The sequence below is a fragment of the Pelmatolapia mariae genome, linkage group LG18 (genome assembly GCF_036321145.2).
Source record: "Pelmatolapia mariae isolate MD_Pm_ZW linkage group LG18, Pm_UMD_F_2, whole genome shotgun sequence".
Lineage (NCBI taxonomy): Eukaryota > Metazoa > Chordata > Actinopteri > Cichliformes > Cichlidae > Pelmatolapia > Pelmatolapia mariae.
The window spans coordinates 24,970,260-24,986,078 of NC_086243.1; the positions used below are offsets into that span (position 1 = coordinate 24,970,260).

At 39.5% G+C, this 15,819-nt stretch overlaps 1 protein-coding gene across 6 annotated transcripts; it reads left to right on the top strand.

Annotated features, from left to right (window-relative positions):
- The first annotated feature begins 431 nt into the window (after nucleotides 1-431).
- acss2l (acyl-CoA synthetase short chain family member 2 like) lies at nucleotides 432-14,713 on the top strand. 6 transcript variants are annotated; one of them, XM_063461501.1, is made up of 19 exons: nucleotides 491-792; nucleotides 946-1,141; nucleotides 2,664-2,755; nucleotides 2,920-3,023; nucleotides 5,167-5,239; nucleotides 5,867-5,942; nucleotides 6,848-6,932; nucleotides 7,228-7,365; nucleotides 7,929-8,099; nucleotides 8,194-8,327; nucleotides 8,884-8,916; nucleotides 9,803-9,935; nucleotides 10,731-10,787; nucleotides 11,065-11,145; nucleotides 11,524-11,632; nucleotides 11,785-11,853; nucleotides 12,010-12,186; nucleotides 14,030-14,104; nucleotides 14,187-14,713. In XM_063461501.1, the coding sequence occupies exons 1-19, from the start codon at nucleotides 669-671 to the stop codon at nucleotides 14,312-14,314; spliced, it is 2,055 nt and encodes a 684-aa protein (XP_063317571.1). In that variant the 5' UTR covers nucleotides 491-668; the 3' UTR covers nucleotides 14,315-14,713. The 6 variants fall into 6 exon arrangements, with proteins under 6 accessions (XP_065325626.1, XP_065325627.1, XP_063317571.1 ...); XM_065469554.1 differs by lacking the exon at nucleotides 14,187-14,713 and having other exon boundaries at nucleotides 432-792; nucleotides 13,711-14,102; XM_065469555.1 differs by lacking the exon at nucleotides 14,187-14,713 and having other exon boundaries at nucleotides 434-792; nucleotides 13,701-14,102.
- The last annotated feature ends 1,106 nt before the right edge of the window (nucleotides 14,714-15,819 follow it).

Consider the following 15,819-nt stretch of genomic DNA (forward strand, 5'->3'; position numbering starts at 1 on the left):
AAAGGATATTTTTTAACTGTGCTATGTTTGCAATGTCAGAGAATTAAAGCAAAGCAGGGTGGAAGCAGGGGTTTTACAGTGAGCTTTCCCATAAGAAATTTATGTTTTAAAAGACTAAGTTTTATTAAATGTTAGTGTTAAAAGGATTCAGGAGCTGTCTCTCACAGCAGACATGCATTGGGGATTGGGCAGGGTTTGTTTGTTTACTCTGAAAGTGAATAATTGTTGCATACCTCTCTATTATTATTTTTTTCTTCTTTTCACCAACAGCACCCATCAGCCTCCTCCCTTCAAAACAAATGTTTGCCTGAATCCCCAGCATTTATCCTGCTGGGGGTAGACCGCCTCCTTGTCCTCCTCCACCACCCACTTGCTTAGAAACATAATGTGATCAGCAGGCCAGGGATGGCTCATCCAATGAAAAAGTGGGAGTGCTGCACTCCATCAGCTGATTGGTTGCCCTGACTCTAAGCAGACTGAGCCAGAGCCTGCAGATCAGGGATTAGGGGTGGGTCTTTCTGCATGCTGAATTGTGTTGGTTCAGTACAGGCCTTGTAGTGTTCTTACCTCACCCAGGAGGATTCAGACAGACCAGTAGGGACTCAGATTATACCATTTTCTGACTCACTCTCCAATGATATAGGCCTGTCTGCATCTGTACTTCCAAAATGGTTGTTCCTGAGTCTCAGGACAAAATGTACTACCCTCTTAATGACCTGCAGAAGGATGCTCATGTGCCTGACTTTAACTCATATCTGGCATTGTACCAAAAGTCTCTGGAGAATCCAGAAGGTAGGTCAAACTTGTCTGTATTTTTAGTGCAGCGCTTGCAGTGCTTCCTTGCCATTCATATCTCTTTGAGCCTGTCTGCATACAGTATCTCTTTGTGCTAATCTGCCTTATCTGCATCCCGTAACACTGATTAAAAAGTATCCTCTGTTTTAGCTTTCTGGAAAGAGGTTGCTGATGAGTTCTTCTGGAAGAAGCCTGCAACAGCACCGATGCTGCAATACAACTTCGATGTGACGAAAGGGAGCATTTATGTGAAATGCATGGAGGGGGCCAAAACCAACATGTGCTATAATGTCTTGGACAGACATGTGAGGGAGGGGAGCCTTGGTGAAAAGGTTGCCTATTACTGGTAAGCACCAGCATGCCCCCAGAGGAAATAATAGCTATGATGGGAAACACTGCCTTAAGTTATGCTAAGTATTCCAGTCAAAAACAACTGCTGTGTCCCCTGTGCTGACCCCAGAACACCAAAACAAACCACAGGCAGCGCACATCACTACAGCAGTTCTTCTTCTTCCTGTCAGAAGCAGAAGATAAAAGTTTACAGATTTTATACACTATCTGTCCAACAATTTCTTATTGTTTTTATAATGCAAAAATCTTTTACAAAAAGTCTAACTAGAGCAACTAACTTCACTTGATAGACGAATGTACACACATTACATTTTTAAACTTATTCTAGCTTTAAATTTTAAGTCATTTAAATGATTTGAACCTGCAGTTGCGTGCTGATGACCCCACGCCCTTGTCAAATTACAATAAAGCCTCTACTTTATGATGTTTTACCATTATATTATGACAGTTATTATTTGCTCTGTCAACTGTTTAAGCTTAGCAAACAGGAAGGTTGTTCTGCACGCTCAGCAATGTAAGGGTTCAGTGGAACTTGGCATACTGGAAATCACCTGTAGGAGAGCATTAATGCTATTTACACTAAAACAAAGCACTTGTATGATATACCTGCTTACGTGTTTGCCGTGACTATTTTAGTACACTCTGTAAGGAAACTATAACTATCAGCTGTGGTGACAAGTTATCAATTTCCACATGGTTTGTTTTGAGCAACAGTCGATCACTCATGGGACTTTAGCTCACGCTTTGTCCAAGTATAATTTGAACAACTGTCTAAAGTGGTAGAAGAATGCAATTTTTTTTTTTTTTAAAAATAGAACAGCAAAAATGCTGCAAAGAGTCCCATTTCAACAAAAATCAGGGGCCGTGAAAGAAGTTTAAGTGACAAATCAAAAATAAACACATATTAATATAAAAGTAATCTGCTTCTATAGTATTTGTATTGATCAGTATAGATTAAATATGGGACATTTGATTATCTCATATTTTTGCAAGTGGAGTCATATAAATGTTGGAATTAAAGAGGTCTCATGATCGACCCCTGCGGAACGCCATGTCTGAATTTGGTTTGCTCTGCTGTACATTTTCCAAAAAATAAATAAAGACTTTGACAACATATATGCAGGCTATTTCACGTAGAGCTAAGTTACAACATTTGCTGTCACATCTTGAAGTCATTTATCAGTTGCAGAATTTCATCTGTGCAGTCATTTATTTCATCATTCCCATTTGGCTTGGTACCATGCTTTCTGCTGCCCCTTCAAGTGTGCCAAATTGTTTTCCAAATAACTATCCTGACAAACATCCAAGCCTAATATAGACTTAGCAAAAACAGGAACAGGTTATCTCTACTGTGAACTCAAAGAACTCACCGGACAACACTGTTGGGGAAAGTGGGAAAGTACTTTTGTGTGCAATTGTTTACCAAAACAGACAAAGAGACCTCTGTAGAATCACAGACAGGTTTTGTAATACATTTATACATGTGAAAGTTTCTCTTTTGTGTGCTGTCTTATCAGGGAGGGAAACTCACCTGATCATCAAATGGCCATCACCTACAGCCAGCTGCTGAGCCATGTCTGCCGCTGTGCTAACGTGCTGAAGCGAATGGGTGAGAACCTGAGCTTATGGTCATTTAGTCCATGATTAGTCCATAATTATTTAGTCCATGATTATAATACAGAAGTATAGCTTTACAGATTTTTCTGACAAACTTAGTTTCAGAGATACAGAGTGGTAGTAACTTGTTTTATATGTATATATATTTTTATTAAGGTGTGAAAAAGGGAGACAGAGTGTCTATCTACCTACCGATGATCCCAGAGCTTGTGTACACAATGCTGGCCTGTGCCAGGATAGGTGCTGTTCACTCTATTGTGGTAAGTACTATTATGACTATGCACCATATGCAACAATTTTACAAAACTGAAAAGTCTTTTTTTTTTTCCTGTTCAAAACATTTTTTAAATTAGGGTATTCATCTTTTTTTCAAATTCTTCACAGGACTTGCTTGCAGCATTCTCTAATATCATATGTGCCATCTGCATGGTGCATTTTTGCAGACTGTCAGGATGTAGGCTGCTGGTTCTTCCTGCTCTGATTTCCACAAGAAAACATTGTCTGAACCCGAGCTGTTGCTTCTGTTAGTGCAGACTGCCCTGCTCCAGTAGTTTATTAGCTGTCTTCTACATGAACACAGCACCAGCAGCACCTGCACTTAGTATATAGGTCAGACAGTTGCTGGCTGTTTCCAGTTTGAGAAGGCACTAGAGTCACTGCAATTCTGCAAGCAAGCCAACACTCTTTTAGATATTTAACCTTGCTCTTCCATGCAAAGGTTAGTAGCTCTGCTTAAAATAACTCTAGAATGTGACTCCAAAGTGGGCGCTTTTTATAACTCGCAAAGGCTGGCAGAGTTAGATATAAGTGACCTTGCCTTTGCTTAGTCATTGTTGTATATCGTCCAACTCTCAGTTTTGATCTGTTTGATTTACTTTCGACAGGAACAACACTTGGCATGGCAACATAACAATCTTTGGGACAGCGCCAGCCTTTTAGATTATCCCGTGACTGCTAATATTAATCATGAATGAGCAAAAAGGATTGGTCCATGGAAACTTGCAGGAGAGCCAATGCCAATCATGCAGTGACATTTTGCTGAGTCCAGAATCCTTAGTGACCTGATTCATAATGCTGTCATCAACACTGAAACTTTATGCTCTGTGAACCATTAACCTTGTCCAGATATCCAGACAGGAGATGCAGTGAATGACAATCATAGAAAAGAGCAGTTAATGTCTGTCTGCTTTGTTATGTAAAATTCAACAAGGTTTCTAAATCTGTAAATGATGATGAGAAGGAGCAGCATACTCCATCACGGTGTAATATCAGAGACAACAGCTTAGGTTTGGATTTTAGAAGGCTCCACACTTCTTACAACTTCCAGCCTTTAAAAAAAAGGAATATGTTGGCTCAGTACTCAGCAACATCTGCTAGTCTGGCTCAAGGGTTCTGACTCAGTTTTAAATTTGTAAATGATATTTCCTAATAATTATGACCTATTTCTCATGTTAGTTAAAATAACTTACACACACTAAATAAAAAGCATTTAAAGCTGCTATATTGAAACAAGTTGCAAAAAACCTCTCTCAGCACCCATCCTTTGCTACCTAGTCAGTCCCAAACAGGCAACATACACAGTTATTGAGTAGCTGGTAGGTGATCAAAGTGGAGAATTTGGCAGATCAAGAGCCAGTTTTTTCCCTCAAGATCTGGTACAGCTGAAACACGGTGCTACAGTCAGTGTGAATGAATTGCTACAAACACAGCTCCAAATATACATTAAATGTTGCTCTATATTGGTTGGATGATTTTGTGTAAAAACCTTATTTACACCTGCTGGAAGTGCCTTAAAATGTAGTTATTTAGCCAGTTCTTCATTAAGATTATCAAAACAACTTTATTTGGAGGTAAAACCAGGAATTCTTCTTCGTTTGGTCTCCATTTAGGGGTTACCAAAGTGGATCATCTGCCTCCATGTTTTCTCTCACTACACCCATGGCCCCCTTCTTTGATCTTCCTCTTTTCTTAATGCCTGGCAGCTTCATGTTCAGCATCCTTTTTATTCAATATATCCTCTATCCCTCATGTCTTTTTGTCAATGCCCCCATCTTCAAAGCATATATCATAGCAGGCTTCACTACCATCTTTAAACCTTCTCTTTTACGCTGTAACAACTCATCCCGTCTCCATCCAGCCTGCACTCTTTTCTTCACCTCCATCGCGCTTCGGATGATCCGATTCAAAGCAGCCCAGGTATATAAACTCATCCAGCTTTACTGCATCTACTCCTGGCTTCTTCACCTCCTTCTCTCCAGTTGTTCTTTCACCTGCTCCCTATTCTCACTAGAGAAAAAAAAACAAGAATTCAAAAGTGCTTTCTTTAAAAAAAATCATGCAAATGCTCCTGAAATGATTGTTTCTGTTATCTAATGTCCTCTGTTTTTCTCTTTGCATGTTCAGTTTGCAGGTTTCTCCTGTGAGTCTCTGTGTGAAAGGATTGTGGATGCCCAGAGTAGTGTACTGGTGACATCAGGTAGGTCTTCAGGCAGCCAAGTGTTTGTCCTGTCCCTGGGTTCCCAAGGTGTGGCAGAAGGATAAACTGTACATTTTATCCATTTGCACACATCAGATTATGATGTAGCTGACTAGTAAGCACTGTTACCACTCTGCAAGACAATCTTAAGTTTACTCCTTTGCAGGGCCTTTCTGTTTGAGTTTTCTCTGTGAGCTCTGATGTGTCAAACAGAACATGTTAGGTTAATGCTGCCTAAGTTAATCCAAGATATTCCTGCAAAAGAAGCTCTTGATCTCAAGAGTTTCACTTTCTGGCTATATGAAGATATACAAAGGAACAAACATAGCTTTGTTTTTGGTTATAAAAGTAGGAATCAGCACAAAATTAAAAATGATCAAACAAGAATCACCGATCTCTATTCTAAACACTGATTAACTGTGCTTGATGTGTACATTGTTCTTTTGTGGTCCTCACTCATTCAGTAGCTCCTAAAGTGTCTGTTTAAAACATGTGTGCCAACATGGCAGCACCACAATGAGATGTTTTGTTTTACTAGAAGCTGCAAAGATGACTCCCTGCTGTTTACTTTTACTTCCTCATCATATGTCTCTGCCTCTACCTGTTCCTCCCTCTGTCTCCTATCAGACGGTGTTTACAGAGGAGAGAAACTGATCAACCTGAAGCAGATTGCAACCGAGGCTCTGGAGAAGTGCCGGGAAAGGTAGCTCCTGCTTACAAAGCCTACACTTTCCCAGATTTCAGTAACCAACCTTATTTACACTGGCTGCAGCTGGTAATGGAAGTCAGCCCCCGGAATATGAGTCACTACACACACACAGATGCATGCACACAGAGCAGTCAGCTGATATCAGAGATGTTAAAGAATCATACAGCAAGGCTTTTACATTAACGAGGTTGCCGGGCAACATGGAGCACCTTTATCAGGGACGCCCAAGCTTCTCATCTGCTATAGCAACATGACTACGAGGAATGTTAGCTGAGAAGCAAAGCATGCTGGGAAGGATTATGGGAGTATCTGGGGTACAGATGTGGTTAGAGGTAACTTTTAAGCCATATGTGAAAAAACTCATTTTATGTCAAATTTTCATACCAACCCTAACCCCTGTTATAATTACCATCAAATCACAGTATTTACTTTATTTACTTAAGTTACTATTATGGTGATACTAATACAGAGTTGAGAAACATGAGAAAAAACCATAAAGCTCAGGAACGTATATATGTTCATTTATGTGTATGTGGGTCCCCCATCTATGGATCCCCTGAAATTATATAATGTATGCTTTTTAATCTTGTGCACAAAGTATACATACCAAGATTTGTGCTGTTCACAGTGACCTAATATAGGAAAGAACTGTGTTAAGTCTACAAGGAGCAAACAGCAGTAATCACTTCCAAAAAGAAACTTTTTTTCTTGATAAATAACTTGTGCACACATGACAAAATATTTCATCTTATCGGACTTCAGGCGCTCGACCTACAAGAACCAATCCAGTATTTGCAAATCCTTGGAAAGCAGAGCAGCATGCATGCACTCAGTATCCATTAGGCAAAGACTTTATGCTTTTACTACCTTTCACTGCTTTTCTTTTTTTTCTCTTTTAGAGGGTCAGCTAGTGTCACCAAATGCCTCGTCATCAAGCACCATGCACTGAAGACAAAAAGTGGAGGTGCATGCAACAAACTACAGGTTCGTCAGCTCGAAAAATGAACACACAGTGACAAACACATATTTGTCACATTGTAAAACGATTCTATATACATATTTATGTCTTTATTTGAATAACTACAGGGGGAAAAATATATTTCAGAACCAAAAAAATGGTTCTGTCATATTTTTCCAAATATTTAGCCTTTAGCTCCTCAGGGCATTCTAAATTAGAGTTGAAATTGGCATGTTGCACTCCTGCTGGTGTGCTTGGCAAGCAGCTGTAATGATCCGGTTTATGAGTTTGATTTGTTCCCTCCTGTTGTGGTGCATTCAGACCCCCTGGGACTCACAGTGTGATGTTTGGTGGGATGAGGCCATGAGGGACTCCTCTGAGGAGTGTGAGCCCGAGTGGCTGGATGCAGAGGACCCGCTCTTTATCCTCTACACCAGCGGCTCCACCGGCAAACCCAAGGTGAGGCAGACGTTCACATGCAGGCGAGTTTTTTTTCCACAAACACAGGAAGAGGCATGAGGGAAATCTTATCATTTACACAAATCGCAGCATCTATTTACTACTATGATAAGCCTGTAATGACTTTAACCGGGCCAGCGTTTACATAATCTGCCATGAAATAGTGAGAATTAATGGTTTTCTGTTGCTCAGAGGCACAAATGTAATCCCTGAAAGTTATCTGTAAGCTCCACTGTTGTATTTGTGTATTCTATTTGTGTGTGTGCGTGTGTGTGTTGTTATAGAAAACACAGAATTTATGGATTTTTCTTTTACACAGACATGTTTCTTTCACTCAAGACATAAACTTTAACTTTAAAATGTTATGGTTTACCTTATGGGCACTTGTTTTTTATTCCAAACAGGAATTCATTTCCCCACTATGAGAGCGTGTAAACAGAACTTGACTAATATGCACACAGAAACACACCTCCATGCACGTCTCTTCTGCCAGCATTAACAGATCCCTTATTTTTGCTGTCTTCTGTCTCCTTGTTGACCTATTTTTTGCTCACTTGAAACAGGGTGTTCTCCACACTGTTGCTGGATATCTGCTCTACACGTCGATGACCTTCAAGTACGTTTTTGATCATCACCACGATGATGTGTACTGGTGTACAGCCGACATTGGCTGGATCACCGGACACTCCTACATCACCTATGGTCCACTTGCAAACGGTGCTACGAGCGTCCTAGTGAGTCAAATCAGCAAGGTGTCACATGTATAGAACATTAAACAAAAAATCGAAAACCAAACCTCCGTGTACATGTGTCTGCATGCTTTTGCAGTTTGAAGGTATCCCTGTTCACCCCCATGTTGGCCGGTTCTGGGAAGTAATTGAGAAGTACAAAGTGACCAAGTTTTATACAGCTCCTACAGCCATCCGCCTGCTGATGAAGTATGGACGTGAGCCACTACAGAAGTATGTGGACACATCATCTGCTGCAGCTCAGTTAAATAAATAATTACAAACAGCGTTAGCTCCAAGATAATTTGGCTTTAACGCCACAGTTTTACTGGGGAGGTGGTGCAGTTGATGTGGTGCCTCTCTTGATTTGGAAAGACCTCCATCAACTTGCTCACTTCTTATATAACAATTTGGTTAGTGTGTTTTCAGATTTAGAGCTATGACCCAATATGGGAATAATTGAAACCTCTTCTTATAAACTACAGGATAAAAACAGAAGACACGGAGTGTTTAAATAGATTTTTTTTCTGTGATCAAAGAGACAAACAACAAACAAATGGTTTATTTTAACCAAATATTTTAACTAAGCAAATCTAACTTGAGTATTATGTCAAAAACTTTAAGGGCTTTAATCTGACTATTGATAGACTGTCATATTTGTACTAAGTTAAAGCTAAGTTTAACATCTTAGCCAAGTACTTATTGTAAGCATTGACAACAAAAGACCTCTTTCAGATTATTAATTTATCATAATTTAGCATTATTAATATTAACTGTGTGATACTTTCAGCTGCTGCCTTGTCACAAAGAGTTCCCACAATAGGTACCACCACATTTAATTTGGCAATTTTATTCCTGATGCCCACAAGTGGAATCCCACTAGCGACCTTTTGCTTGCTAAGCTAATGCCTTAACTACTACTCTATTAGCCAAGCATTAGTATGAGCACATTTTTAATATTTACTAAGTAGTGATAAAATAAAGGCTTAATTTTTTTTGTTTAGTTCATGAGAGTTAACATATTTAATAATATTTAAAATCATGTTTGTTAATATACTATGTTTACATTAATAAGGATTAATGTCTATGCTAGCTTTGCAGCCAGTTAGCATAGCTTAGGAGTTGCTTTCAGTCTTTGTGTGAAGCTAAGCTAACCTTCTAGTTACTGGAGCTGCACATTTGAGTATAGAAGGGAGGGTCAATCCTCTCATCTAGCTCTCAGCACTAATAAGAATATTTTTCAAAATTAATAATTAATCGGAGCACAGTGTTGGCACAGTAGCGACAAAAAGAAATATTCCAAATCACTAATTACAAGTTTGGTAGAACTGTAGATAGAAAATATTTAGCATAACCAAAAAATAGTCTATTTGTCAAGAGAATTTAAAAAATCTTACTTAGACAAACATTCTCAACAATACACGCAAAAAATGAGTCATTATAGACAATTATGAAAAATTAAAATTATCAGCTATGAAAGCTTAAAAATGCAAAGTCTCACCGAAGTCAGATTTTAATTCACTATTTAAACAGAGCACAGTATCAACGTTGTGGTAAGGCTAAAACAACATAGAGCCCTGAAGTTGTAGTTTAGAGGTGAGATATTTTCCTCCTTTGTTGTCAGTAAGAAAGTTTAGACTTTGAGCTACAAAGAGCATGATAAATACCACACAATGATGTAATCTAAGGGAAATCTTTTGATTTGTGAGGTATGACCTCTCCAGCCTGAGAATTCTGGGTACTGTGGGTGAACCCATCAATCCAGAGGCGTGGCAGTGGTACTATGAAGTGGTTGGTCAAAGCAGATGTCCCATCGTTGATACCTTCTGGCAAACAGAAACGGTAAGAAACAAGAAACTGACTACAGAGGTGTTATTAGGAAGTCGTACTCAGGTGTATTGCTTCAGAAGAACTGCAGGGTCTGAAACAACTTCTGTATGATGAGCTGGGATAGTTCTTCTCAGGATGTGTAGGTGTTTAGATTCTAAGATGATGCTAGGTATGCGTCAATAGGGATAAAACGATAAAAATATATAGTACCTCAATGCAGGATTTTCCCAAACCAGTCACATATTCTTCCTGTTAAAAGGGATTTTTTCCTTTCCACTGTCGCCAAGTGCTTACTTGTAGCAGATCATTTGAATGTTGGGGTTTTCCTTTATATCACTGTAAGGTCTTTACTTTACAATATAAAGCACCTTGAGGTGACTGCTGTTGTGGTTTGCTGCTATATAAATAAAATTGAATTAAATTATTGGAAACTAACATGGAAGTAACATAAGAGAAAAACACTGCTGCCACAATATTGAAATACAACAGTTAAACTACAGTATATAAAGTCTTGTAGTAGTAGAAGAATTAAAGGTATTAATAATTTTAATTGAATTGTAGTGAGCATATACTAAAACCTTTAAAATGCCCAATAGGAAAGTAGTCCTTTTGATAATCAATGACATTAAAAAAAAAGCCATGACTGGGATTGTTTTTTGTTTGCTTTCTTTTTTATAGGTGGGCAAAAGGCATCCCAGCCCACCCATAGATACACCACTGATTGATTATATTCTTACAAGGCATATCAAATGTTTTGCTTTATTACCTCTTTGTTGCTGTGATGTTTTATGTTTGTTTTCTCCTTAGGGAGGTCATGTCTTGACTCCTCTACCTGCTGCTACACCGCTGAAACCAGGCTCTGCTGTAAGTGATAACAGTTCTTCCACGCTGACATTTCTAAATCTAAAACATACGTGCATGTGAGGACTGTCATTAGTTCAAGTCGTGCTGGTATGCAAGGGTTTTTCCCTGTGCGCATGAAAATGGCGAGCATGATTTAACAAAAGCAGGGCAGGAAATGCAGCCTGGTTCTCCTTATTATGATCCAGATAATGATCTGGAAGAAACGCTGCAGCTGCAGGGGAGTTATTAAATGAAACAAAACAGTTATCTCACATTAAATCCAAAACTCATATTTCAGACTTTCCCTTTCTTTGGGGTGGAGCCGACCATCCTCAACGAGCACGGAGAGGAGCTGGAAGGTGAAGCTGAGGGTTATCTGGTAAGTTTCAATTCAACACAGCCTCATTTCTCTCTGTCACGGTGATCGTATCGAGCAACAACAAGTACATGTGTGGTAAAAAGGAGAGGAAGAAGAAGACGATGTTTCACTGTTAATGTTGGCCAATGAACCAGCGGCATGTTTATTATCTAAATGTAATCAAATACTTTTAGATTTTTTTAATTTTCATTTACATTCTTCACCTTCTTATGCTTTCTGGAAGTATTTTTCCTGGATGTGACCTTTATTTTATTTAAAAATAGTTTAAATAATTATATAAAAAATTAGAAGTAGTGTATTTTTTTGTTGTTGAACTCTTCAGTGTATGGATGCAAATAAAATTTCAAAATAGCAATGGCAGTAACACCTCTCTTTCAGGTGTTTAGGAGGCCGTGGCCTGGAATAATGCGCACTGTGTTCAAGAACCATGAGCGCTTCGAAAACACCTACTTCAAGAAATTCCCAGGCTTTTATGTGACTGGAGATGGTGAGATCCAAGAATCAGCCCTAGCTGGCTATCACTCCCAGACTGAATATTACTCAGGATAGAGTTTTAGTTCTCAACATGAACAATTTCTCACTAAAGCACCAAAGTGAACCACGAGACCCCATATAAAGTTTTGTTTTGTCCTCTCTCAGGCTGCAGGCGAGATAAGGACGGCTATTACTGGATCACAGGGAGAATAGACGACATGCTGAATGTGTCAGGTACAGTGCTGTCCCTCAGAACTTATTTTAAGGCTGTTATCTAATTTGACATAAATAACTTTAAATATTCTCAGCACATTTTTATTTATTAGCCTCTCCAGGAAATTGTGCTATTCATCTCTGCAATGGCCTTGTATATCTTTTTTCCCCCCTCAGGCCACCTGATGAGCACAGCGGAGGTTGAGGCGGCTCTGACGGAGCACGCGGCTGTGGCGGAGGCTGCCGTGGTGAGTCGACCTCACAAGGTGAAGGGAGAGTCCCTCTACTGCTTTGTCACCCTCAAAGACAGCAGGGAGTTCAGTCACACGCTGGTGGATGAGCTCAAGAGACTGGGTGAGACCTTTAATTAGGGTTAAAGGGAAAGTCCACTAAAATTCATGCGTCTTTGTGTCTTTGTGTGTATCTTTGTGGTCTCTTGTTTTGCATTTGATCTAAAATAAAATGTCAAATTAAATACAAATAAAGATTAAAATACAACTTCTGCTGGACATAACATTTTCTTATTCTAATAAATACAGTCCTGTGAAAAACTAAGCACACCCCATGACTAATTGTATGTAGAACCACCTTTAGCAGTAGTAACTTGACGTAGTTGTTTTTTGTAAGACTTTATCAGTCTCTCGTATTATTGTGGAAGAACCCTGGCCCGCTCTTCTTTACAGCATTGCGTCAGTTCAATCGGGTTTAAGTCTGGAAAGACTGGGTCTTTGCACCTTGATTCTTCTTTTTTCAGCCACTTTGTTGTAGATTTGCTGGTGTGCTTGGACAATTTTAGCCAAATGTTCAGCTTTTGGACAGATGGCCTACTTTGATATACAGAAGAGTTCAGGGTCGACTAAGAAACTGCAAGGTGCCCAGGTCCTGTGGCTGTAAAACCAGCCCAGATCATCTCCACTTGACAGTTCGTGTGAGGTGTTTGTGCTGTGTTTTTTTGCCCAATGTGGGGTTTGTACACATTGGACAAACATCTCCACTTTGGTTTCATTTGTCCAAAGAACATTTGTTAAGATGCAACTTTCCCAACATAAGCTGTTCTTCCATGTTCTTTTTGATAGAAGAGGCTTTCTCCCGCCATTCCTCTTAACCAAAGGTATACCTATTCAGTCTAACTGTGCAGTCAGAACATTCAACATTTGACATATTAATCGAGGCCTGGACTCTCTGACATGCAGCTCTTTGGGGGTTTTTTTGCTAGCCTTGGGGTGAATTTGCTTTTATTGAGGTGGTCAATCAGATGGTAATTAAATGCTACTTACCCACTTAATTGCTATGGAAGCAGTAAGGATGTACTCAGTTTTTTACAGGACTGAAAATTAATACAGCTTAAGAAAACTTGCCCAGTTGTGGAAAAAAAAAATTGTCTGGTCTAATTCTTCTTATTATTTTTACTTCTTTATCAAGAAAGACCAACAGTAAGGGATACACTTTTGTCAAAAGGTTAAAGTGTCTTTATTATAGTATCTAAATCACTCAGGACATCGAAGTCGACTACATGCTGTAAAATGTCATATTTTTCAAGCATGTTCCATATGTTCTTGAAAAATTAACAACAGTTAAAACAAACCGGAAAACTAAAAAAATACCCTTTGGGGGTATAATACATGGGTTTTCAAATAAGTTTCCCCAACTTTTTTATTCTTCTTGTTTCTGCACTAACAGAACATCATACTTTAATACTTTCATTATTTGGCTTTGAAATAGCCAAATATGAAAGTTCATATGCAGTTCATTTACAGCCAACTGTTTATGTTACAGGGTAAGTTATTTTATTATATGGTAAATGGCCTGTATTTTTATAGTGCTTTACTTAGTCCTATGGACCCCAAAGCACTTTACACTACATTTAGTCATCCACAGCCACCCTGGGGCGCACTGACAGAGGCGAGGCTGCCGGACACTGGCGCCACCGGGCCCTCTGACCACCACCAGTAGGCAACGGGTGAAGTGTCTTGCCCAAGGACACAACGACCGAGACTGTCGGAGCCGGGGCTCGAATCGGCAACCTTCCGATTACAAGACGAACTGCCAACTCTTGAGCCACGATCGCCCCACAGCCACGATCGCCCCACTTGCATGCAATTGAGAAAAAAGCTAAGGAAATGCTCCAAAATAAAAACAGCCTTTTGTTTCTTTTTTTGATTGATTTTTTTTTCTATTTTCTACATTCTCTTCTTAGTGAGAGAAAAAATTGGACCAATCGCTACACCAGACTTCATCCAGAATGCCCCAGCGCTCCCAAAAACTCGCTCAGGTAACAGTCCAACACCTTTATAAATCGGCATCATCTTCCTCTACTTGCCTCCTGTGTAACATCGTGTCCTCATCCACTTCAGGAAAGATCATGAGGCGAATCCTCAGACAGATTGCTCGCAACGACAAGGACCTCGGGGACCTCTCCACCCTGGCTGACCCCAAGGTGGTGGAGGTGCTGTTTAGCCAGAGATGTGAAGCTGCAGCCTGAAGAAGAAGAAGAAGAAGAAAACAAACTCTCTGGCTTCAAACTATGCTATTGTACAGATGAAGACAATCACAAACTGCTGCTTTTTGGGTGTGAATGATGGGAATGGGATCACAAAGCACAGCACAAAAAATACAGCAGACATTAAAATGTTCTGATTTTTTTTTATGTATGAGAGAAAACAAAACATAATTGAAAATGTCAAATTGAATCCCAGATGTGCTTTTTAAACAGATGTATGAATGCGGTTGTGTTGATGGTTTGTGTTTGGGCCAAAATGTCAGACGTACTAGTTCCTGTGAAGATGTTGAAGGATGACCTTAATCCTTATTCACGCCTTGTTTTCGACTGATGTATATTTCCAACCTGTGGTACATTTCTGTGAATAAAGTGTTTAATCCAGCTGTTGTTTTTGTTCTTTGCCTTTGAGCACAGCAGCTGATCGACGCCCTCAAGTGGCAGGAATCATCCTCTGCATCGGCTGCACTGTGGGTTACTACAACATCCTTTTAACTGCCATGCGGAGGTTTTCTACCTTTTGTTGTCTAATGATGCAAGGAGTGCACACACACGCAGCTTTGATGATGTGATCTGTACGGCGGGGAGCAGCGATTATGGGAGACCAAAGGGAGGAGAGGGCTGTTTTATCTTAAGAGCATTGGATTCTTTTGAAACTACAAGCATCTGTTCTTCTGAAAAAGACAGAAAAGGCAACTGTAATCTGTTCATTAAAAAAAAGAAGAAGAGAGAGATTAGGCTGCAGCAGGTTGTAGCTCAAAGGGGCCGTTTAGTGTTAATGGGTCATGTAGGGCAGTGGACACTGGCTTTGTCCCTGCGTGTCTCCTCCACGTCGCACACATGCAGCCATGTGTGAGAGCGTAGGTGGGGAGGACAAGGACAAGAAAAGAGACCCAGCTATGGGCAGTGTTACATCATCACCCCCAGCAGCAGGAGAAGTGGTTACCATGACAACCTCTTCACCACCATCACCACCACCGCCCCACATCTTCAACTCTCTCCGGCTCACCCTCCTTTTCTTCCCCCTCGTTTGGTCCCATCAGCAGTCTGCAGATGTTTTGTAGTCCGACATTTTAGAGGATTAGTAACTCAATCAAGCAATTTCAGATGTATTTTTTTATGATTTCACAAAAAAGAAAAGAAAAAAAAATCAATAATCCAAATACAGGTTTACAGGTTTACTGTACATTACACCAATAGTTATTGAGTCCAAATTAGCTGAGTCCAACTTATCAAAATAACCAGTCAAGTGTGTCATATTTGATAAATGAGTTTTTGTGACTTTTTGAGTTGTCTACATCATCAGTGACCCCCCTCCCCCCTCAAAAAAAGAATAATAAATGAATATAAATAAATTGCATGGTACATTTTAAAGAAATATATTACAAGATTAAATGAAATTAAAACTCGTATATGCAAATTAATATTAATTTTTCTATTCCATCAGAAGGTTCACTAAAGAGTCCGTTTAAAAAAAAAAAAGAATATTC